At 46.6% G+C, this 23,919-nt stretch overlaps 3 protein-coding genes and 1 long non-coding RNA gene across 5 annotated transcripts; 2 read left to right on the top strand and 2 right to left on the bottom strand.

Moving 5' to 3' along the window:
- Positions 1-563: 563 nt before the first annotated feature.
- Positions 564-3,518, top strand: SNRPB (small nuclear ribonucleoprotein polypeptides B and B1). The gene is made up of 7 exons (XM_085316104.1): positions 564-667; positions 758-909; positions 1,511-1,622; positions 1,879-2,031; positions 2,488-2,626; positions 2,947-3,072; positions 3,331-3,518. The coding sequence occupies exons 1-7, from the start codon at positions 665-667 to the stop codon at positions 3,366-3,368; spliced, it is 723 nt and encodes a 240-aa protein (XP_085172230.1). The 5' UTR covers positions 564-664; the 3' UTR covers positions 3,369-3,518.
- On the bottom strand, positions 2,753-10,615 carry DDX27 (DEAD-box helicase 27). Its single transcript, XM_085316103.1, has 21 exons — positions 10,485-10,615; positions 10,182-10,307; positions 10,020-10,079; positions 9,547-9,703; positions 9,116-9,162; positions 8,868-8,954; positions 8,495-8,600; positions 8,241-8,414; positions 7,771-7,921; positions 7,527-7,626; positions 7,279-7,420; positions 7,051-7,204; positions 6,855-6,936; positions 6,610-6,787; positions 6,342-6,448; positions 6,059-6,164; positions 5,860-5,954; positions 5,631-5,757; positions 5,278-5,362; positions 4,850-4,924; positions 2,753-4,578 (listed from the first exon to the last, which is right to left on the bottom strand). Exons 1-21 carry the CDS (start codon positions 10,572-10,574, stop codon positions 4,563-4,565), a joined length of 2,265 nt encoding a protein of 754 aa, XP_085172229.1. The 5' UTR covers positions 10,575-10,615; the 3' UTR covers positions 2,753-4,562.
- A 622-nt stretch (positions 10,616-11,237) lies between these two features.
- ZNFX1 (zinc finger NFX1-type containing 1) lies at positions 11,238-23,891 on the top strand. Of its 2 annotated transcripts, XM_085316100.1 has the most exons (13): positions 11,238-11,453; positions 12,209-14,287; positions 15,079-15,210; positions 15,472-15,620; positions 15,829-15,972; positions 16,473-16,590; positions 16,797-17,044; positions 17,159-17,298; positions 17,620-17,774; positions 18,393-18,538; positions 18,875-18,985; positions 19,501-19,596; positions 21,385-23,891. In XM_085316100.1, exons 1-13 carry the CDS (start codon positions 11,399-11,401, stop codon positions 23,815-23,817), a joined length of 6,006 nt encoding a protein of 2,001 aa, XP_085172226.1. In that variant the 5' UTR covers positions 11,238-11,398; the 3' UTR covers positions 23,818-23,891. The 2 variants fall into 2 exon arrangements, with proteins under 2 accessions (XP_085172226.1, XP_085172227.1); XM_085316101.1 differs by lacking the exon at positions 15,829-15,972.
- Positions 11,653-23,790, bottom strand: LOC146589530 (uncharacterized). The gene is made up of 3 exons (XR_014897159.1): positions 23,701-23,790; positions 19,349-19,575; positions 11,653-11,911 (listed from the first exon to the last, which is right to left on the bottom strand). It is a non-coding gene; the product is annotated as an uncharacterized LOC146589530 (long non-coding RNA).
- Positions 23,892-23,919: the final 28 nt, after the last annotated feature.

Raw genomic sequence — 23,919 nt, 5'->3', positions numbered from 1 at the left:
AAGGCTACAGTATAATCATTAGTCACTGTGTTGCTGCAAATGTTTTATTTCTAGCTCCCAGTTTGTTTAACGTGATTCTTCGTTCTGTGTTCTTTGTTTCGTGACGTTAACGTTATTTCAGGGGAAAGTGGCTGTTTGGCTTTTGTTCTGTTGAACCAAAATGCTTTGTGGTCACGGCCACAGAGCACCTCTAGCTACCCGAGTGCTGCTGCGGCCAGAGCACCTTCCCGCCCCCGCGCCCCTGCGCAGCGATCGTCCCTCCGACCGGTCCCGGCCCGGGCACCGCGGCGCCAGCAGCTCCACCCGCGCCGGCGCTCGGCTCCTACTTGGAGCCGCAGCTGCCGAAGAGCCGCGCGAGGTCACCGCCCCGCGGCATCACCCCGCGAGGAGGCGGCGGCGGCRCCCTCGCCTCGTCCAGCGCCGCTGCGCCTCAAGACCACAGCGCCCGCCCTCCGCGCGAGCAGCGGCCCGCACCGCCCATCACAGCCCGCCAATGCCGCTCCGCCGGAAGTACGTCCCACGCCGCGCCGGAAGAGGTCGTGCGCGGGAAGCGCCAAGCAGCTGCGAGCGGAAGTAGGGCTGCGCTGAGGGCACTTCCGGTCTAGGCGGCCGTGTTCGCGAGGCGGGCGGTGGCGGGAAGGAGCAGGCACTGGGAGCCGCAGCCATGGTGAGCGCAGGCGGCCCCGGCCCCGGGCCCGGCCCCGGCCCCGGCCGCGCGGAGGACCCGCTCCGCGGTGTAACGGTGGTTCTCTTCCAGACGGTGGGAAAGAGCAGTAAGATGCTGCAGCACATCGACTACCGCATGCGGTGCATCCTGCAGGACGGGCGCGTCTTCATCGGCACCTTCAAGGCCTTCGACAAGCACATGAACCTCATCCTCTGTGACTGCGACGAGTTCCGCAAGATCAAGTGAGCGCGGGGGAGCGCGGTGCGCCGGAGCGGGGGGGGAGGGGGCGACGAGCGCGACCAGCCCTTCCCGGCCACCCAGCCCCGGGAGGCCACTGGACCTCCCCGCACCCCCATGGTGAGGCGCTCGCGCCCGGGCCCCTCGGGTCTTTCACCACCTGCTCTGATTCTGTGAGGCCCATCCTGGACCAGGGGCTAGCATGCAGTGTCTGGGGTGGACATCTGTTATGAGTTTTTGCAGAGATGTAGAAAAGATTTTAGCCTTATGTTTCAAAACTCAGTAAAGCTAATGGGGAACTGTTTTGTTCCTATTTCATCTTTCCAAAATACTGTTTCACTTTTGTTTCAATTGTTGCTTAATAGCCAAAATATACTTTTAAGTGATACCAAGTTAGTTGGTATAAAAGGTAAGCATTATGGAAGAAATTTCATGGAGACAGTAGACGTTTGCTTTTGAACTTCTTTTTTGTTCTTAGTTTGGGGCATAAAGAAGCGTAGTTCTTATGGCAGGTTCTGTAGTCTGGCCAAACATTTTATTATGGGTTTGAAGAGCAGCATGATACTTTTCCTTCTGTCTTGTAATATTTTTTTTTTCTCCTATTAGACCTAAGAATTCAAAACAGCCAGAGCGGGAAGAAAAACGGGTCCTTGGCCTAGTGTTGCTACGAGGAGAAAACCTAGTGTCCATGACAGTTGAAGGGCCACCTCCTAAAGATGTAAGGAGAACGAGCACAGAATAAAAAGAAAGGGAAGGGATGCTTGATAAATTTGCTCCCTTGCAGGAGACTGTTACTACAGCCTTCTTCTAGACTTTCAGATGCTGTTGTGAATCTGAATCCAATGAATTTCACTGCAGGAGGTTTCAGTTTGTTTGTTGTCTTGGAATCACTGGACAAAGGAGGGCTGTGGGGACCCCTAGGACCAAGAGACTTTGCTAACCATTTTTGGGGGTGGGGGTGCTGTCATTTTCAGACTGGAATTGCCCGGGTACCTCTTGCTGGAGCTGCCGGAGGACCTGGAGTTGGGAGAGCAGCTGGGAGAGGAGTACCAGCTGGTGCACCCATGCCACAAGCTCCAGCAGGATTAGCTGGCCCCGTCAGAGGAGTAGGAGGACCATCCCAGCAGGTGAGGTGCTTCAGCCAATTAAAAAGGACTTAACTGATACATTCTGGGGTGGCTTTTTCGTCTTGGTGCCAATACGATGCTAGAAGTTGATGCAATGAAACAACTGCAATCTCAGATTCTGATTTCAGCGCATTTGAGACAAATGAATTTTTTTTTGTTTGTTTGTTTGTTTTTTTTTTTGGTACTAGCTTCCACTAGGAAATAAATAACTTACATGCTGAAAGAAAAGGCTTAAAAAGGACAGAATTCAAGCGGTATTAAGGAAATTGTATTATAGGTTTGTAGCATTATCTAAACTATCCTGGCCCCTGCTTAACAGACTTCTTCAGAAGTAAATCGTGCTTATTTGTTTTGTTGATGACGTAAAGCAGAGGTAATACTTCTCTGTGAACTACTTAATGGGTTTTTGTTGTTGTTGTTGAGTTTTTTTTTTGTTTGTTTTGGTTTTGTTCGTAGGTGATGACACCTCAGGGCCGTGGAACAGTTGCAGCTGCTGCTGCAGCAGCCACCGCTAGCATAGCGGGAGCCCCAACTCAGTACACACCAGGACGTGGGGGTCCACCCCCACCCATGAGTAGAGGAGCACCTCCTCCAGGTAGGAAGTGGTTTATATGACTGGGACAGCAAAGGGCCCATAATATTTGGCTGGATTGGTAGCGAAAACTGATTTGGTGATCTGAGTCTGATGAAGCGTTGGTGTTAAAGGAGGACTATTCTGAAATCTGGCTTATGCCTTTAATACGGAACTGGATTTATAGACAAAATCCTAGGAAACAAAGAAACGGAAAGCAAGTACCATGGTGAAGGCTTTGTTTCTTAGCAAACACAGATGCCTTCCCTGTTAAGGCTGACCTGTCTGTTAGAGGCGCAGACCATGCTCTAGCAGTTTGATACTTGTCCTTTCTTTGTCTTAAGGAATGATGGGACCTCCTCCAGGCATGAGACCACCTATGGGCCCACCTATGGGAATGCCACCTGGCCGTGGTGCTCCTATGGGAATGCCTCCACCAGGCATGAGACCACCACCCCCAGGAATGAGAGGTGAGCAGAAGTTACTCTAAATGCCTAGAAGCTATAAGAAGCCATAATACTAAGAAAGACATAGTTGAAGCATGGTATGCTTCAGTGGCACTCTAGCTGTACTAGTTGCTCGTAGATGCCTCCATGCCCCAATGACATCTCTAGGCTGCTTTGAGCATAGGGAAAAAAACTCTTCCTGGTTTAGCTTTGCTTCACCTTTGTCCTCTTCCTATTCAAGCTAAATATTCAATATTCAAAACTCATTTTCTTTACTCCTAGGACCCCCTCCACCTGGCATGCGCCCACCAAGGCCATAGAATGTTCTATAATGTACTTATGAACTGTGAGAAGACTGGTTAAGGGAATATACTGAGCAGTACCACCTGTCTGAACTTTGTTATGTATATTTTCTATTTACTGCCTGCAAAACTTGCCCTTTTTAATAAAGTTGGAAAACTCTAAGTGAAGTCACTGTTGTGCTGCTGTGTTTTAGGGATGCAACTGTTCCTTTTCAGTACTGCAATTCTATCACATGAAAGGGCAGGTTTAAAGGGAAAGGCTCTATTTGTATAGGCAGCTCAGAAGTTAAAGAACTAGTTCTTATTGACCCGTGCCCTTTTTAAGAACTAAGGTGTATCAATGAAATTTAGCCAGTGAGAAAGAATCTGTAAGGATATGAAGACTATATATATTTTTAACTTAACATGGTTATGAAATTAGAAGTTACGAATCAGACTACTTTCCCCTGCCTTATGCAAAGCAGAGTAAGTACAGTACTATTTACATTAATAGTGATCATATTCAAGCCAGCCTGTTCTTGATAACTGGAAYTGCACTGCTTTTGGTTCAAGAATATATAGGCCAGAATAAACAAACCTGTCATTAATTGCACACAATACTGTAAAGCAGCCTGTATTCTGGCTGCAGGCTTGGATTCTTGCTGCATCATCTATAGCTGCTTTCATTTCAGGCAGGAGGAAGCTGTCTGCCTCTCCCCCTTTGAGATCATCTTTTCTTCCAATAGCATGCTCCTGGAGGTACATCTAAACATTGTGATTGTTGCCTCAATTTTTTTTCTCCACTTCAAAACCATACAAATCCTTTCCAGCCATGTTAAGTAAYATGGATCACAACAGTACAAAGGCAAAGCACTAAATATTATCCAATTTTTGCATCAAGACAGCAACTTGATTTACATGAGTCAGACAAAGATGTAATGTACCCCAGCTCCCTCCGTTGCTCTAGGAATCCTATAAGATACTGGGGTGGGGGGGGGAGGGGTAACAAACAACCCTACAGTCCTTTATTGCACAGGTTGGTAAAGATGTAATTTTTACATATGAGTCTTTGCCAGGAATTTATGAACATCTCTGAGCTATTCCAGAATAAATAAAAAAAAAAGTTCAATTTCACTGAAGTTGCTACACCTCACAGTAGAAAGAAATCCAGGCCGCTGTAGAGTGTGTCTGGAATACGTGCTTGTTCAAGTTATCTGCTTGGCAAAAACGTTCTTATTTTCTCTTGTACCTGAAAGAGAGAGTTCCTGAAATCATATTCCATCACAGCTGACAGATATGAAACAGCACTGAACAGACTTTCTAGAAAACACCTCCCAATTAGAAACCTAGGAACATAGTCTTAAAGGCAGTATCCTTGACTGCCCCAAGCATCAGACCTGYGGTAGTAGGGCAAGCTGCTGCAACACGAATCAATAGCTTTTGGCAACAGCTCTTTAAATAAGCAGGGTAAAAGGAAAGAGAAAGCAGGAATAATTCTTGAATAAAGTTGAGAGCTTTACCTGTATTTAGATTTGAAGTTTCCTCCTTTCCTGCGCTGTGCCAAACCCAAGCGCTTCCGATCTTCGAATGATGGACTTTGTAAGAGAGGGGAAAAAACCAAAACACAACAGTAGAAGTACATCACTGCTGATCTATAGCTCTGAGGCTCCTACTATTCACAGGGACAAAGAGTAGTAGCAGGTAGTTTCTGTTCATACGTTAGGATTCAGTATTTGCCTGGTACCGATCTAACCTCAGTCAAAATGAGTGGCTTGCTATTCCAGACATGCTTCTGACAGTAGAAAGGGTTAATGAAAGCTGTTTTACCATGCCACAGGTACTTGCAAGATATTCTGCCCATGAGAAAACCAGAGGGCATGATTCTCCCTTCTCCCYATGATCAGAGAAAGCATTCCCCAGAAAATCCATTGCTATTAAGATGTATTACCCTGCACGATACTGCTTCAGGGCCTTCCTGCTTGTGTTGGTAAGCTCTTCATCAAACACAGACAGCTTTTTCCTTTGCTTAGGGCCTAACACAAAACGGAGACAACAGTGAGAACTTTGGCTGTAAGGAGGAGACCAAAGGTTATCCTGTTTACTAGAACCTAGTAGCCTTGACCACTRCAACCAGTGCAACCAGCAGAAAAAAAACAATGATGTTCTGCAACAGAAGCCTGACTGGCACCAGCAGCCATTCTTTGAAAGCAAGTAGTGCCTACCACTACACAAATTAGCTTATCTCACCTATATGTAACAAAGTAACTGACCTACAGCTGACTGCCTTAACTCTTCCCCTACCTGCTGGAGCTGCTGCTGGTTCCTCTTCCGGCAAGGCTCGGGCTCGCTTTGCTCGGCGATTCCTTTTTGCCATCCGCTCAGCGTACATTTGAGATTTTAAGATTTCAAACTGTGACCGCTCCTCTGGCTGGCAAACGTTAAAATGCAAGTATAAAGTGATGTAAGCTTTTGTTGAGCAGAAACTAGGACAATCCACCCCAGCATCCCACTTGTCCACAGATCTACTCACTGTCATTTGGACTTTCTTCTGGGTATCCTGCATAAATTTTTTTCTTTTCTTTTTCCCTCGTAATGCTAGGTCAAATTCCTGCAGGGCTTTAGCCACTGGACAGAAACAGAGAAAAACATGGGATAAAGAAGAGTATCTTAAAACACAACAGAATCCAGTTGCTATAGAATTTAAAATAGCTAGCAGCCTCATGACTTACATTTTTCTTTTTTTCTCTCCTCACGGGTCTGGAACCAGCTTCGTTCCAAACCCTTACTCACAGTCTCCTGCTTTCCTGTCTCCAGCTGCTTCTTTGCTCTATTGATCTGAGAGATTCAGGCAAACAGTAAGTTCATGGTTGCTAAAGAAAAATCTTTCTACAGTAATTAAGTACATTAGAGCAACCTTGTTAAGCACTCCATCCACTCCAGATCAACATCTTAACAAACAGACAAAAACCCCACACCCACTGACACATACACACCACCAAACCCACAACTCACCTGGGCTTCTGACTGCTGCATCTCACGCTCCTCACGCTCCAAGCACAGAACTGCATAGACATCTTTCTCTAGATTCTCAATCTTCTCTCGGAATTTTAGTATGACATCTGAAAAAAATCCAGCACAAACAATGTGAGAAGCAGCCCACACAACGTCCATCCTGCAATTCAGCATCTCCTGGTTATTCCAAGATGTTAGTGTCCTTCCTCTGTATCATGACATTCCCTGCCTGCCTCCCTCCTCTTTTCTACCTCAGTGGAGTGCGTACCTTGTGGAAGAGTTCTGGCTTTCACTGGTGTTTTGGCAGTTTTCACAATATCCTTTAGCATCTTACGCTCTTCCTCACCCACAAGTGAAACTGATCGACCAGCCCTGCCAGCTCTTGCTGTCCGCCCCACCCGATGCACATAGTGTTTGGTGGTGTTGGGCATGGTAAAATTGATTACCTATGAAAGAAGCAGTGTTAGCAACAAAACATTAAAGGTTCCAAAGCTCGTAACTGCAAATACTCACCGTTTTGACACCTTCAATGTCAAGTCCTCGTGCAGCCACATCTGTAGCTACCAGAATATCAATTTGCTCATCCTTAAAGCGCCTGAACAGAGATAGCAAATACATTGGCAATTAATGCAGCAATTCGCTTCTACCCAGAAGCTGCCACCTTTGAAATTCTTTTTTTCCTATGAGTATTCGCTAAGTCTGGTAATACCTGAGAGCCTCCAGCCGCTGTGCCTGAGAGAGGTTCCCATGGAGCTCCCCAACCCGTAGACCCATCAGCCCAAGTAAGATGTGCATACGGTGAGCTTGCTTCTTGGTCTGGGTGAAAAGCATCACGTGATCAGGGAAGGTTCGTGTCAGCAGAGCTGAAAGAAAGTCTCATCAGCAGCCTGCTTCATAGTAATCTACGAGGTCCAACTTTTCCTTGCTCATCACTAACCTGATACAATGGCCTCACGGTCCCCCTCTCGGTTGGGTCGGATCCGAATAAATTCCTGCCTCAGGAAAGGGGCAACATCTGTGTTGCTGTTCACAAAAATTCGGATGGGATTTTTTAGAGAAACAGAAGCCAAATCTTTCACCTGTCAAAACAGATAAGGAAAAATATGTACTCTCAGGTAAGAGATTTACTAGACAATTGTCTATTCCGCTTTCTGCCTGAATATGTTTCCCAGCAGCATGCCTTACCTCCTCTGTCATTGTGGCAGAGAAGAGCATTGTCTGACGGTGTTTGGAGCATAACCTGATTACTTCCTTCATCTGCTCCTCAAAGTATTCATCCAGCATCCTACACAAGCGAAATACAGCAAGGCAGCTTGAACTATTTCTAGCTAAGACTTATTACTTACGGCAATAAACATTACCCTATTCCCTGGGGAAAGGGAAGCAGAAGCTAGCACTTCATTTTTCATTACTGTTCTGCCCAACCCACCTATCTGCTTCATCCAAAATCAGCACTTCAACACTGCTGAGGTGGAAAGAGGGGCAGTTATGGAGATGATCAATCAGCCGCCCAGGAGTGGCGATAAGAATGTCTGGCCCAGAACGTAGAGCTGCTTCCTGAGTCTTCACATCAAGGCCACCTGAAAGAGCGAACACGGACCACTGACTCCCTGAGCAGGATATAATAGAATATTACATAAATACATAAACCCCAATACTCTGAAAATTGGAAAACAATTCCAAACACCACATTCACAATTAGAAATGACCAGCTTTTCTTTATCATAAGAAAAAACAGAATTGCACAATATTAAAAAATGAGAATTGAAACTATAGCACACCTACTAAAAACATGCCTGCAATAACTGTACAGCCTCCAGCTTTAAAGCACAGGATTCCAAGTGCTCTACAGCAATCTGCAGTGAGATGTATGGTTCATGTAAGCAACTTAATACTGACCTACAGCAAGGCAAGTTGTGATGTTGCTGAACTGTGCCAGCTGTTTTGTAACTGAGTGCACCTGAATACCCAGTTCTCGAGTTGGCACTAGAACCAATACTCGTGTTATTGGAGCCTGACGAGGTTTATAAATCAAGCGCTCAAGAACAGGCAGGATGAAGGCAGCTGTTTTACCTACAGAAGAAAAAGAAGAATTACCAAGCTATTGTGAACAGTTAATTCTCCATCTTTCCTACCTCCTGCTCAACTCCTACCTGTCCCAGTAGCAGCACAGGCACAAATATCCTTCCCCAGAAGGCCCACTGGGATACAAGCCTTCTGAATTGGGGTTGGTTGCTTGAAGCCAAGAGCTGTGATTGCCTACACAGGAGATAAAGCAGTTAACCTCCTTATATAAAAAAGACAAGTTTCACTCAAGATAGCATTGACATATATTGCAGATCAAAGAACAGTTTCTATAATTTTGAAATAAGAGCTCCTAGAAGGCTAACTATCATACCATCCCTATCTCACATTTCCGGTTCAGAGAGGCTGCAGAGAGAGGAAGAATTTGACAGTTCTGACTGGTGGAGGAAAAGCAGTATATTATCTACAGTAACTTATGTAATAAGTAAAACGGCTAAATACCTTTAACAAAGGTCGTGAAAGATTCATGTCCTGGAATGACAAGTTATCATCATATTGAGAGGCATCTTCAAAAAAACTCTCTGCTTCCTAGAAACAGCAACAACAAAACTGGAACAACATAGGCAACAACGCAACACATAAACAAAACCTTCGGGGTCGCTCTGTGACCCGCAGTTTGTTAACCCAAATCAAATTACTTTAGATGAAATGCTGGAGAATGATCTAGTGTCATTCTGTCCAACACTTACTACTTCTGCATTTTTCCATCTCTTCCTTTCCTTCACTTTGAGAGTATCTGCAGAAAAAGAGAAAAGCAATGGGAATTTAATAAGCACAGCTAAACACTTTACAAGATATGGTGCCTGCTCTCTTCTTCTACTTTTTGCTCTTAATGAGTCATTGATAGAGAGGTCTCAGAAAATAATATCAGACATAAAATAGAGTAAAACGTCAAGCAAATTATTTTCTCAGGGACAACTCTGAATAAAGTACTACAGCTACAATTCAGAATAAGCTTGATCAAGATCAGAAGTAGCATCACAGAGGCCTGTGCACAAGGCAACACAAATTAAGAAATTCTTACTCGTTCCCACCAAGGTCTCACTGGAGACTTCTCTCCACTGAGCCAATAGTCTGTCAGATCTTTGCTTTTGTCTACCTCTCTGTGTACTGCTAATACCTGCTTTAGTGAAGATACTTTCATCATCTAATGAGTTCTGGGATTCCACATCCTCTTCTTCCTCCCCATTAAAATCTTCACTGTCTCTCACTTTGGTTTGATTATCATCAGTCTGCGCATCTTTTTCTTTCACTTTTGCATGTTTAGCTTCTTTCTCCTAGGAAGAGATATGAAATGAACAGTTTAAAAAGAATAAAAAAGAAACTTCAATCTTTTCTGAGCTTTTTTTTAATTATGAGCCCATTCACRAGTGCATGGGTTTATAAAAAATTAAGCATAAACAATTCTTCATTTTTCAGCAGCTCAGCAACCCATCAAGTGTGTCTGCAAACCCAGTCAAGGTGATGAGCTGTGGCTTGGGCACAGGCACTCAGGATGCTTTCAGAGCCTGTACCTCTGAAAGGGGAAGCTAAGGCAAGCCAGACCCATACCAATCTTTCAGTAAGAGGAAGCACTAGGGTAATGTCCCTGACCTGGATCTTCCTTTTCTGTCTCACTTTCTCAATCTTCTCGTCCAGCGTTGTAGCTGCTCTCTAAGCAGGAAACCAGAAGAAAGGAACCATAAGAAAAGCCTGGAAGAGCGTGGGGCACAGTGGTCTGGCTCCCGGCCTCCACTCCCTGCCCCTGGTCCTCACCTTGCCACGGAGCTGGCGCAGTGCTGCTGCCCAGGTGCCCTCTCCGCCTGCCTCCACCTCACCGAAGACGAACGCGCTGCAGAAGTCCCCGCGGGGGAGGCCCCGCAGCCCAACGCGGCTCGGCCCCTACAGTGACACCCAGTGAGCAGCGGTCACGGGCCAGGCAGGCCACACTGAACCGAACAGGCCAGCCCAGCCCAGCCCCTGCAACCCAACCCAGCCTAGCCTCATGCAATGCAACCCGGCCGCGGACCCTGGCTCCCAGGACCAGGCAACCTGACTCCGCTCCTGGGTCGGCCGCACCTGCTCATCCTCAGAGTCCTCAGACTCAGGGTCCTCGGGCGCCGCATCCCCCTCCACAATAGTCCCCACGAGGCCCAGACTCTGCAGCATGACCGCCACCGCCGCCAGGCGCCGGAAGTTACACCCCGGAAGTCGCGTGCCAACACGTGGTCGGAGGCATCGGCGCGTGCGCGGAGCCGCCCGGGCCAGAGGCTGGTGGGCGGGGCGATGGCGGCCCGCGAGCAGCCCCGCCCCGCCGCCCTCCCCGGGGGGGAAAGGAAACCGAAAGCAGCGGGCGCGCTCGGCTCGCGGGGCGGCGGCCGCGGGGACGCCGGGGATCCCGCGGGTCCCGGGGCAGGGGGCGCCAGGAGTCCCAGGGCCGGGGCGGGGGGCGCTGGGGCCGGGGGTCCTGCGGGTGGGGACGCCGGGAGTCCTGCGGGGGGCGCCGGGGCTCCCGGGGGTCCTGGGCCGGGGGCGCCGGGGCTGGGGTCCAGAGGGCCGGGGGTCCAGAGGGCCGCCGGTGGGGCTGTCAACCGCGGGCGCCTGCCCTGTTCCTGAAGCGCGCCCTGGGGAGCGCGGGGCGCCGCTCGCCCGCCTCGTTCCGGGCCGAGGTCCCGGCGCCGCCCCGGCGGCCGGGGGCGGCGCGGCTGGGCGCGGCCGCGCCGGGAACTGGAAAGTGAAACTTAGGGCAGCGGTAGCTCTGGGCCGTGCCGGAGCTGTCGCAGCCGGCGGCGGAGCAGGCCCGGCCGGCGTGGAGCGGAGCCGGCGCGGGGCTTTGCCGGCGGTCGCCGCACAGAGGAGAGGGTGAGCTCCGAGCACGACGGCGCCGCTTTTCTCCTCGCCGTGCAGGTGCGGTTCGGGCCCGGAGCAAAGAGCGGCGCCCTTACCCCGGGCAGCCGCGGGAGCCTGGTGGAGGCAGCACCGGGGCCCCAGCGATGGACAGCGCCGGGCAGGAGCCTCGTTCTTGGCAGCCCCGAACTGGTGAAAGAGGTGAGAGCTGCGTGGTTAATACAGGGCAGTGGGTCACAGAAGAGCTGGGGAATGATGTGCTACAGTGTGACTCATTCTTTCCTCACTTGGGTACATGCAGTAATAATTACCTCTGAAGTATAAATTCTTGCATTTCCTTATTTGCCCCCTCCAGGTTCTGGTTGGGGCCTTTAGAGTGATGATGCATTGCAACAATCTCTTTGCTAATTTATTCTGCTAGTGTCCAATGCTGCTCTGAGTATCCAGTTGAGGGCTTGATAAAAACTATATAGTGTATGCCTTCTGATACTGTAAGGGGTCTGGCATTGTCCAGAAGGTCTGTGTGTTACCTGTGCTACTTGAAGAAAGTCTGAGCCAGCAGCTGCTACTTTTTCATTACTTGAAGGATAGCTAATTCTGGAGGAAATCTTGCCCAGTGTAGGAAAATTCTCTGGTCTTTTTTAATTCTGCTTTCTGGCCTGTGAAAAAGGTGTTATTTTCTTAGTGTCATCAAGACTTAACAGCATAAGGGAACTCTAGACATGGCTTCCCCTCCTTGGTCAGAAAGAGTACCAAGGAAACACCAATATAAAGGCCTGGGGAAATAATATTTATTTTTTTCCTCCTCCTCTTTTTGGTTTTCTTTTTGGTTTTCTATGATGCAAGATGTCAAAAATATGCTGACTGCTAGGCCAAAACACTTAGCTCTTATATTGAGAGGTAAGTTAATATTGTTCACTGTAATTAAGTAGTATCTCCATATCTTTTCTTTGTAGGGCGTGCTGATCATCGCTTTACGCAAACTGGCAGGAATCAAGTAAATAATGGGTCAGGCCATGCTCACAGGAGAATAGCTCAGGCTGGGGAAAACCCCCATGCAGATAACTACCCTTTTCTACCTGGGCAAGGAGAGGAGAGCTTTGGTGGTACAGGACGGTTCTTCAGTCACGGAAGAAGAAACCAAGGTGGACAGGCCAACAGTGGATCCACAGGACATTGGAATGAACAGGAGAATGAGGGAAGGGGAAGGAAGCATCAAGGTGGACAAGCACAAGAGAGAGCCAGAGGGCCCTGGAATGAGCAAGTAAATGAAGGTAGAGTGAAGAGGTATCTGGCCGGACAAGCATTTGAGAGAGCCAGAGGATCCTGGAACGAGCAAGTAAATGAAGGTAGAGTGAAGAGGTATCTGGCAGGACAAGCACATGAGAGAGCCAGAGGGCCCTGGAACAAGCAAGAAAATGAGGATAGGCAAAGGAAGCATCAGAGTGGACAAGCCCGTGATGGAGCTAGAGGGCTGAGGAATGGGCAGGAAAACGAAGGTAGAGGAAGGAGGATGCAACCTGGAGAGAATCCTCATTTCTACCAGAACCCTACCCCAGGTGGTGCCCAGCTTGGTGAGCAGCCTCAGCAAACCAAAAGGATTGGCTACAAATTTCTAGAAAGTCTCCTACAGAAAGACCCTTCTGAAGTTGTCATCACACTTGCTTCCAGTCTGGGTCTGAAGGAACTTCTTTCCCAAACATCTATGAAACCTACTTTTCTTCAGCTCATCTGTCAGGTACTTCGAAAAGCATGCAGTTCCCGAATGGATCGTCAAAGTGTCCAGCAGCTTCTTGGAGTGGTGAAAGAGTCCAACTTTCTCAAGGTCTGTTTGCCACAGTATGTGTCTGACATGACAACTGAGGCAGTCCCTGCTGTACGACATCAATACCCTGAGCATATTGGTAACATCATCTCACTTCTTCAGGACTTGATCAGCGTTTTCCCAGCCAGCTCTGTACAGAAAATCTCTGTTCTCTTGACAGTCTTGCCAGCATCCATAAATGCCCTGCGAGCTTCTGGTGTGGACATCACAGAAGAAATGGAGAAGAATCTAAACAAAGTCCAGATGCTTGCGCAGTACCTGCAGGAGAAGAGACGTGAAGGCACATTGAGGGCAGACAACTATACCCTTATGCAGCCTCAGGCTGATGGTCAGGAAGAAACCTATCGTACAATGACCATTTATCCAACATATAATGAGCTGCATCATGATGAGAAACCCTTTCTACGCCCCAATATTGTTTCTGGAAGATATGAGAGCACCAGCATTTATCTTGATACTCATTTCCGGCTTCTGAGAGAAGACTTTGTAAGGCCTTTAAGGGAAGGTATCCTGGAGCTTTTGCAGAGCTTTGAGGACAAGGGTTTGAGGAAGAAAAAATTTGATGACATCAGGATCTACTTTGACACACGTATTATTACCCCCCTCTGCTCCTCATCCGGTATTGTTTACAAGGTCCAGTTTGACATAAAGCCATTGAAGTTTGTACGATGGCAGAATTCCAAACGGTTGCTGTATGGATCCCTGGTCTGCATGTCCAAAGATCACTTTGAAACATGTCTGTTTGCTACTGTCTCAAATCGTGATAGTGCAGATTTGGCCCAGGGGATTGTGCAGCTATGTTTTAATGCACAAAGCCAGGCACTGTTGGCAGAGGTTCAGCCCTCAGACTCCTTCCTTATGGTAGAGACAACTGCCTACTTTGAGGCCTATCGGCATGTATTGGAAGGGTTACAGGAAATCCGTGAAGAAGATATTCCGTTCCAGAAGTACATTGTGGAATGCGATGCATGTGTGAAGGAGCCAACATACCTGACGGTGAGCACTACCTACAACTTTGCACCTTTGATGGAAGACCCTCCAACAGATGAAGAGATGCACCCTGATGGCTTGAGAAGGCAGAATATCAACGTTCTAGATTCCAACCACTGGCCTTCCATGGAAACTTTGAGGTTAGATGAATCTCAGATGCAGGCACTGAGTCTTGCACTCACCAAGGAGCTGGCAATTATCCAAGGACCTCCTGGGACTGGTGAGAAACATTTCTTTTAGATCTCTTATCATTCAAGAAATTCTACTTGACTCCCCCAGTTATGAAGACTAACTCTGAGAAAGTCAGCTGTAGTGTCTCCAAAGCTCCAGACTTGTGCCTAGTGGATGCCTGAGCAGTCCAATTAGACAGAGCTGTGGGAAAGAAGGTTAAAATATGTTCAAATACCCAAATATACCTCTAAGTCAGATATCACCAACCTAGTTGCTTGTAGACCCTGGGCCAGGTTTTGGGGTGAAAAAGTTTTCAACTGCCTTAGATACCATGGTGTCTCCAGCTGAGCAACTGCTCTATTAGTCTTTGTAGCATGTTAGAACATTGGGAGTGTTCAGCTCTGGTCTTCTAAGTCTGCAAAGCATTGCAATGGTGATTGCAGGCATATGTAAGTCCTCTCACAGTTGTGGGGAAGGTGGATGAATTTTAACTATTCTAAGTGGTACTTGAACTCAGCAAGTATTCACTGCTTTTACTCTTCTAGTATCTGAATGTTTTATGTACAGCTGACTCTCAGACATGGAGCCAGCATCTAACCCTAGTTTATTAACCAAAAGGCAGCATTTTTACTGAACACAACTTGCTCAGTTACAGCCCAGAAAGGATAGCAGCAGTTACATGCTACTTTGTTTACGTATTGTAACCTAGCTACCTCCGGGATAAGATCTTGGCACAGGTGAGATTTGCAAGGAAGCTTTGTATCTTGTTTTGATTCCTATGTTTCAAGGCACCCTGTAGAGGGTGGATTATCCTTTTCTGATTCTGAGCTTGTTTCGCAGGGAAGACCTATGTGGGTTTGAAGATTGTTCAGGCTCTCTTGACTAATGAGCATGTGTGGCAAAGCACTATCCAGAAATCTCCCATCCTTGTAGTATGTTACACTAACCATGCACTGGATCAATTCTTAGAAGGTAAGAGTGTCTGATGCGGGGGGGGGGGGAGGCAGAAATTATTGTATTTGCTCTTTGTTCTAACTGTCCCACTTCTGAGCATGACAGTTTGCCCTTATGGCTTTTACTACTGACTCCATCCCCACTGTCGCACAATAAGAAAGCTTCTGTCAGATCAATCCTGTTTAGAGTTTGTAGTCAAATGCTATTCTCCCTACTCCTTGACCCACTCTAGAAAACAGAGTTTGGTTTTTCAGCACTAATATTTCTGTTTGATTCCAGGAATATACACATTCCAAAAAAATGGGATGGTGCGTGTTGGGGGAAGAAGCAGCAGCGAGGTCCTGAAACAATTCACCTTGAGGGAGCTGAGGAAGAAGTGTGAATTCCGACGCAACTTGCCACTGCATCTTCGCAGGGCCTATGTGAATGTACGTGCAGTTTGCCAGAGACCACAGGGAACTGGGTTGCCTGTGCATTGGAGTGGCTGATTAAACTTCCTCCTCCAGACATGCTCTTTCACCTTGTCTTACACTGAAATCAACCTCTTAACCCTTCTGTCCTTGTTTCTTGTCCTGCTGTTTCTGAACTTTGTTCATCTGAGTGTGATGATGCCTGTCTTCTCTTTGTTACGAGTAGATATCCAGTCAGATGAAACTGGCTGAGCAGAAGCTCCATGAAGGAGCAAAGCACTTAGAGTGCACTACATATGGAGTGCTGCATGAGCGCCACTTGGAAGCATGCATTGCCCCCCAGCACTGGGACAGTCTGATGAACAGTCTGGTAAGAAAGGTCTCCTTCTGAGTCAAGTAGTCCCGGTGTCTGTTTGCTGTAATCCTATGCCATTCTTGGAGATCAGACTGAGGTTCCCAAGTACACTTTCTTCAGCTTTGCTCAGCTACTAGGAAAGAGAGGGAATGAATGGCAAGCCATGCCAATTAATTATAGTCTCTAAAAAGATTTTTTTTTTGCAGGGCGGATGGAGGAGGGAGCATTGTTTCTTTTGGTTTTTGGTCAGAGCTTTAAATTTTGCTTCTTTACACTGATAAAGATAATTTCAAATTAGTGCAGTTTAAAAATACAAGAGACTAAAAGAAAGCCCCTTAAATTGAAGGGAAAGGGGGATGCTGTTCCTGAAGATCTAAGCCTGCCCAGGCTTTCTAGCTCTGGATGTCATGCAGGGCACTTGTCCTAATTGTATGCTGCTGCAGATTGTTGCTTTGACATTATTCTAAGACTCTGAACTGCAATAGGTCTGGCTGATTTATCTTCCTTTATGCTAGGATGAGGAAGAGTTTTACTGCAGTGGTTCACAACACTCAATGATTCTGGAGTGGCTGGGCCTTGGTGTAACTGTCTTCACCCAGAGTGCTGCAGAGAATGTAGGGGCTGAGAATCCAGGTAAGAAACTCATCCTCTATCTGCCCAAGCAATGCATGCATGCTAAAGAAAAGACACTGCTACTTAACAAATGCTGAAAGCTGCACGATACTGTAAGGTAGTGGAAAGAAGATTAACCTTAATTTCCACGTGGTGATCTGACTGCTGCATTGTGATTCTGCCAGACTTGGCTGCAGCTGCCTGCATGTAACTAGTGACTTTCACAGGTGGTCAGCAGGAAAGAGAAGAGGAGCACGAAGCTGAAGCAGAAGAGGAGCTGCTGGAAATCTCAGAGGAGGCTGACCTGATTCAAGCTGACAGAGTGATTGAGGATGAGGAGGCAGTAAAGCCTCGAAGAAGGAAGGAAGAAGAGCACAGGGCTGTTCATGAACTGGCCAGTGTGCTGCTGGCTATGAAACTGGAGAACCAGGAAGAAGGAACAGCTCAACCACAGCAGAAGGCTATGCAGTGGGAGGTAACAGTATGCAGTAGCATACCCTGGCTCYGCTTGAGTTTGGAAGGAATAACACGAGGATGCTAATATAGAAGGAACTTGGTGCTATAACTTGTTTGGGGCTTGGTTCTGTAGGTAACTGCTGCTCAGAAGAAGAAAATGAAACAGAAGATGAAGGTTGAGCTTCGTAAACTGAGTGCAATGACAGAGTTGGAGGCCAAGACTATTCAGGATGTGTGGCAACTTGACCTGAGCTCCCGCTGGAGGCTTTACAGGTGACAAAACAGTTTTACAGCGTCTGTAAGGCAAATGTTTCCTAGGACTGTTTCAGTTTGCAATCTCCTGTCAATTTGAGGTGTTTCTACCCATATCTGCACGGTTCATTATTTGAACATGGTTCTYTCTGCAAGATATCTCACTTGTCCTATATTGGCAGGACAGTGCTGTCATCTCTGCTGTGTGGGTTGGGGATGGAGTATAGGTGGTCTTCCTGCCTTCCTTAGAAGGCGCACAGGAAGTTTTGAACTGACTCTGCTCAAAACTTGCAGATCAGTGCCCTGCTCCCCTTGTGTGTGTTAATGGTGCTTCCTTCTCAGGCACTGGCTGCAGATGTATCAGGGCTTTATTCGACGGAGGATTCTGCAGTATGAACAGCAGTACCAGGCAGCAGCAGAGAGGCTGGCAGAACTGAGGCTGCAGGAAGATCTCTGCATTCTCAAAGAGGCTCAAGTTGTGGGGATGACAACTACAGGTACATGGCAGTTGGGGAACAAACCAGTATCCTAMTGTATCCAGTGATGGTAAAAAGGACCTTGTTGCCAAAGGATTAGTATCCAGCGCTGCTTAACAGCCTGGGCCAGACTCCACATTAATCTGTGCACTTAACGTTTCACTCCATTTGCAAGTGTGGCTATCGCAGACAAGCTGTCAGTGAGCTGCGTAAGCAGTTTCTGTTCTTGATTCACTGCTCGTGTCTAAGTTAAACATAGTTGATACCTGCACTGCTATCGCCACATCACCTTTTGGTGAATGCGGGTTGCATAAGTCTTGTAATCTGAAACCCAAAATTGTGTCTCCAAAGATTATTTGTTTGTTGATCAGTGTGTTGAACAGGTGTCCTCTGTTTGAAGAGAAGGTTAGGAAAAGGACAAGGCATAGGACTCCAGTCCCACATGCCTTCCTCAATACCTCTCCATATAGAAGCTGTTCTTGCTATTGCTCTGCTTCAAAGCCCAAAAGGATGAGACTTTGATTGTGGAATCTTGGGAAGACCCTTAGTCACTTTCAGGACATAATGTTGTGGAACTCCCCATCCTGAAAACTCTAAGTCATTATGTTCTGCTAAAGCTTATCTTTTCTTCTTGCTCAGGTGCTGCCAAATACCGTCAGATCTTGCAAAAAGTGGCACCACGAATTGTAATTGTAGAAGAAGCAGCAGAAGTGCTGGAGGCTCACACCATTACTACTCTGAGTAAAGCTTGCCAGCATCTCATCCTCATTGGTGATCACCAGCAGGTAATGTCTGTGCCTTTTCACCAAACACCAAATGTGAAAGGTTGCCAAGCCTTAAAGCTTCCCAGTTTCCACAGATGTTGTTGGCCCTGTTTCSTATGGTTCTGAAGTAAAGCTCCTAATGAAAATTGTCTTGTAGTTTAACTATCACAAATGACATGTACTTGAATCCAGTTTAGCTGTGACTGTACCTAACCTTGACACTTAGCACTTCTCCAAAAAATCCAGTCTCTGCCTTTCAGCTGGGGACCAGGGTTGCAGGGAAAGGTGATGAGTGAAAGATCTTACTACTGCCTAGGAGAAGTGCTAAAAAGTGGGCTCCTATCTCTTCTCTTTCAGCTGCAGCCTAGTGCCAATGTGTACGACCTGGCCAAGAACTTCAATCTGGAAGTTTCTCTCTTTGAACGGCTGGTGAAAGTCAATTTTCCCTTTGTCCGCCTGAAATACCAGGTGAGGAGCAGCTCTTGAACATTCTTATTGCATTTACCATTTTACTTGCTTTAAATTTACAATATGTCTAAATTCATATTTCTGCTCACAGAGCAGCCTAAAAGAAAAGGATGTGCTATTCAATCCTGAGAAGAGTGGTAGGAGCTTTCAGACTGCCATAAATGATATAGTGGTCTTTGAGGCATTTTATCCTAGCAGTTTTCTATTTAAAATTCTCTAGAAGAGATCATGTAGTGGTTAGAGTAAGGTGCAGGTTTTTGTTATCTAGAACCCTGATCTCCTTAGATTTGTGCTGAGAGCACCATGCTTACAGCAACAGCCTTGCCAAATGATTTTCATGAAGGTACTTTTGTAAAAACTCACCTAGTTGGTGGGTGGGTTGCCATCTTCATTCTTACTGCAGTCACCCTTGTCTTGTATTTGGCCAGTGTATTTACAGTGAAACAACAGATTCTTGGCAGGGAAATATGGTGCTTCTTCCTCAAGACTGTTACAGAGCTGCTTTGTTGTTTCAGCACCGCATGCGTCCTGAAATTGCCCAGCTTCTCAGTCCCCATATATACCAGGAACTGGAAAACCATCCATCTGTCCTGAAATATGAAAACGTAAAAGTGAGTTTTCATCAGTCTAAGCACTTCCTCTTGTCCTCTGTTACTGGCTAAAACAAGTTTCTGTAGAATAATATTTAAGGATTTTAACTTAGATCAAGTTCAGCTAATGAAACTGCTACTTAAATCAAGGAAACAAGGCATACAGAATTAGGCAAATAACTTGTAACTTTGTCCGTTGTTAATGATTGTGAGCATTGTAAATGGATCCAGTATTGATGACTTCAAAAGAACAGTCAAAAAAGGAAGAGGGGCTAACATAATTGTGTGTGATTGAAAAGTAGGAAGAAATCTTAAATGAGACTTAAAGTATAATTTGTGAAACTCCCTCATAAGATAAGTAACTTATTATTTGGGTTCTTTTGTTTTGGCACCTTTACCTGTACACACAATCTGTAAACAGGATCTAGGCATCTTAAAAGTATAAATCAATCATCGTTGGCTAGTGTGTACAGCCAACAGCTAGGATTTAATGATTTATTAAGCAGGACATTGGTACGCTTGCCTCACCATAAGATACCTGAAGTGTCTTTGTAAGGCAGCCAGGCCTCATTCAGAATAAGAAGGGTCAGCCTCTGCTGCTTCTTTAATATTGCTGATTTTCCATCTTTCACTAAGTCCCTGTTTTCTGATACTTATTTCTCTGCCTCACCCCAGTTATGATTTTATACCTTTCCATGTTGGTTCTTATTTTATCTTTGAACTAGTAACAATTGTGTCTCTGTAATTTTACCTATCCTGTCTTGCATAGCCCTGTTCTGCAGGCTTTTACACAGCTCTCTGTCACAACTTAACAATTTCCTCAGAATTCTGAGCCAAAGTTACACAGCAATGCTGTGTCTGAGCTAGGTCTTGAATCTTTGGAACCCAAACAACTGGACACACTGTGACAAAGAATTAGAGGTGGTTACAGAGAGAGGATTATAGTAGCTTAGTCTACTTAGCTCTGTCCATCAGAAGACAGCACTCATTAGTTGAAAGCTCTTTAACTGGATGAGAAAGGTATACCAAAAACCACAGTAGAATGCTTAAGCCAGGCAGGAGAAAATTAATAGCAAGGATGATTATTTACTAGAATAACCTATTTGGGAAAGTTGCAGGTGTCCTCTTTGTATCTTCAAATACAGATGAAGTCTATGTAGAAGATGCCGTAGTTAAAAATAGCTATTTAGTCAGGAAAAAAGGTACAACTTTGGTCTCCTATGAGATAAGCTATTCTAGAGGATGTTATGGTCCTATCGGGCCTTAAAACAAACTTGAGATATCAAAAACCATGAAAATTTCATCATCTCATCTAGTACAGCAACCAACAGAAGTGACCACAGAATTAAATTACACAGCAGTTATTGCAACTATGGACATGTTGGAAAACCAGAGATCTCCATGTGATCCATGAAAAGTGTTCTTTCCTGAAAAAAAAGCAGTCTCTGCAATTTTGGTGTAACAGCCCAAGAATTTCCCATGGGTAGAATTCCAGTTAATAGGCAAAAAAATGAAGGCCCCCATTAACCCAAGGCAAATGAAAGCTTTGAACAAGTGAGCAGACAACTCACTAAAACCCTGGAGTTGATGACTACTGAGTAACTGCTGGAAATGTCACTAATCAGCTCAAAGTCTCCTCTGATGAGAGGCATCTAGATGTCTAAGAGGCAATTACTCTAAGTATGCAGTAACCACATTGCAGTCCTCTCCTAAAGAATCTTCTTGGTAGGGGATAATCAGGGACATGGGAAGAGGTTGTAGGGAGAGAAGATATAATTCTACTTCTGATATTTTTTCCTTTTGTTGCAGGGGGTCTTATCTAACCTCTTCTTTGTGGAGCATGACTTTCCTGAGCAAGAGATCCAGGAAGGGAAAAGCCACCAGAATCCACATGAGGCCCAGTTTGTAGTGGAATTGTGCAAGTATTTCTTGTGTCAGGATTATCTACCTTCTCAGATCACCATTCTCACTACCTATACTGGGCAGCTTTTCTGTCTGCGCAAGCTCATGCCAGCCAAGACCTTTGCTGGTGTGAAAGTTCATGTTGTGGATAAATACCAGGGCGAAGAGAATGATATTATCCTCCTGTCGCTTGTGCGGAGCAACAAAGAGGAGAGATCAGGGTTCTTGCAGATCTCTAATCGGATATGTGTAGCATTGTCTAGAGCTAAGAAAGGGTTGTATTGTATTGGAAATATGAGAATGCTTGGCAAGGTTCCTCTCTGGAGCAAGATCATTCACACCCTCTGGGAGAAAGGCCACATTGGCCGCTCATTGATGCTTTGCTGCCAAAACCATCCTGAAACCAAGACGCTGGTATCTACTGCAGCAGACTTCAGCAAAGTCCCAGAAGGAGGCTGTAGTCGTCCCTGTGAATTTAGGTTGAGTTGTGGACATGTTTGCACAAGGGCATGCCACCCATATGACACACAACACAAAGAGTATCAGTGCCTGAAGCCTTGTCAAAAGGTGCTTTGTACAGATGGGCATCGCTGTCCACAATTGTGTTATGAGCCCTGTGGACACTGCATGGTTAAAGTAGAGAAAACTATTTCTAAGTGTGGCCACCGACAGATGGTGCCATGCTCTATTCCAGAGACTGAGTTTTCTTGCCAAGAACCTTGTCAGAAAAAGTTGAACTGTGGGCACATGTGCAACAAATTCTGTGGGCAGGAATGCACTACAAGGTGTCCTGAGCTGGTTACAGTTGCACTGAAATGTGGTCACATCCAGAAAGTAAAGTGCTGGATCACTGAGGAGATGAAACATGGGATGCCTGTGGAATGTAAAACCAAGTGTTCTGCCACACTGCAGTGTGGGCATGTATGCCCAGGTTCCTGTCATACCTGCTTTGAAGGAAGATTTCATAAGCCATGTAACAGCCCATGCAAGCGCTTCTTAGTCTGTTCCCATAAGTGTCAGCAGCCTTGTACTACTGAATGCCCTCCATGTCAGCTGGACTGTCAGAACCACTGCATTCACAGCAGATGTAAAAAGAAATGCGGAGAGCGCTGTTTTCCATGTGCAGAGCCATGTGAGTGGCGATGTCAGCACTACCAGTGTACCAATCTTTGCTCTGAACCATGCAATAGGCCTCGTTGCAATGTACCATGTACTAAACTACTGCACTGTGGACACCCTTGTATTGGATTGTGTGGAGAGCCCTGCCCACAGAAGTGCCTTGTCTGCGATCGTGAAGAAGTCACCCAGATCTTTTTTGGCTTTGAGGAAGATCCAGATGCTCGATTTGTACAGCTTGAAGACTGTGGCCATGTCTTTGAGTCCCAAGGCCTTGATCATTATATGGATGAAGACGATGATGTCATCAAGCTGAAAGTGTGCCCAGTCTGTCAGACACCTGTTAGAAAGAATTTGAGATATGGCACCATTGTGCAAAGGCGGCTGGATGAGATAGAGAGAGTGAAAGAGAAAATCCAAGGCCCAGTACAGGAAATTGAATCTAGCAGACAAAGACTACAGGCTGCACTAGCAGAGAATGCTGTTCTGCAGAGGAATCTACCTCTTAAGTACCTTATGCTGGAGGATAAACTAAGAGCCTCTGCTCTGTCCACAAAGAGTATTGGACTAATTGAGAACCAGCTTAACTTTTATGAACGTCTAGCTGATCTGACCAATTCTATAAGCAAAACTGATGCGAGTGAGAGGAAAGGGCTGAGGAAGCGGCTGGATGAAGTCCAGGAGTGGCTGGATAAGCCACGCCTCAGTTTTACAGGGCAGGAGCTCTCTGATCTGCAGGCTGAGATCCAGAGACTGACCTACTTGTTGAGCCTCTTGACAAGGTGCAAAGGTGCAAGTGGGAGGATAACCCCAGCCCTTGCAGAAGAGATTGCCGGTGTACGTGAGATTCTGGAAGGGACAAAGAAATTCACAGATGAGGATGAGGCTGTAGTGAAGACTAAACTAGAGAGGCTCTGCAGGGCCCTGCCTGTGTCAGGGCTGGGGATCTCTGAAGCAGAGCGGGTGCAGATTGTCAGTGCTATTGGCTACCCACGGGGTCACTGGTTCAAGTGCAAAAATGGGCATATCTATGTGATTGGGGACTGTGGGGGTGCGATGGAGAGGAGCAAGTGCCCTGAATGCCATGCAGATATTGGGGGTACGAACCACGCTCTGGACAGCACCAACAGCCTGGCTCCCGAGATGGATGGGGCGACGCACCCGGCCTGGTCAGAGACAGCCAACAACCTGCTCAACTTCGAGGAGCTCCGCAGGCTGCTGTAGCGCTTCCCCGCCCCCGGGGCCGCTGCCCTGCCCCTCGGGCGCCCCTGTAGCTAATAAAGTGTGTCCCTGCTCTCTGCGCGTCTCGTCTGTGGCGGCCGGGCC

This window comes from Rhea americana, unplaced genomic scaffold (genome assembly GCF_003343005.1).
Source record: "Rhea americana isolate MKP2758 unplaced genomic scaffold, rheAme1 scaffold_450, whole genome shotgun sequence".
NCBI lineage: Eukaryota > Metazoa > Chordata > Aves > Rheiformes > Rheidae > Rhea > Rhea americana.
The sequence above is the reverse complement of the archived record's forward strand: the minus strand, read 5'-3'. Positions and strand labels throughout refer to the sequence as shown.

Excerpts from the sequence above, each read along its gene's own strand:
- SNRPB (XM_085316104.1), top strand. Across the intron at positions 2,627-2,946 it reads TAGAGGAGCACCTCCTCCAG|GAATGATGGGACCTCCTCCA; the intron begins GTAGGAAGTGGT and ends CTTTGTCTTAAG. Across the intron at positions 3,073-3,330 it reads ACCACCCCCAGGAATGAGAG|GACCCCCTCCACCTGGCATG; the intron begins GTGAGCAGAAGT and ends CTTTACTCCTAG.
- DDX27 (XM_085316103.1), bottom strand. The coding sequence starts at position 10,574 with ATGCTGCAGAGTCTGGGCCTCGTGGGGACTATTGTGGAGGGGGATGCG. Across the intron at positions 7,421-7,526 it reads CTGCCACAATGACAGAGGAG|GTGAAAGATTTGGCTTCTGT; the intron begins GTAAGGCATGCT and ends CTGTTTTGACAG. Across the intron at positions 5,363-5,630 it reads ACCAGCAGCAGCTCCAGCAG|GCCCTAAGCAAAGGAAAAAG; the intron begins GTAGGGGAAGAG and ends GTTTTGTGTTAG.
- ZNFX1 (XM_085316100.1), top strand. The coding sequence starts at position 11,399 with ATGGACAGCGCCGGGCAGGAGCCTCGTTCTTGGCAGCCCCGAACTGGT. Across the intron at positions 14,288-15,078 it reads CCAAGGACCTCCTGGGACTG|GGAAGACCTATGTGGGTTTG; the intron begins GTGAGAAACATT and ends CTTGTTTCGCAG. Across the intron at positions 18,986-19,500 it reads TTGTCCGCCTGAAATACCAG|CACCGCATGCGTCCTGAAAT; the intron begins GTGAGGAGCAGC and ends TTGTTGTTTCAG.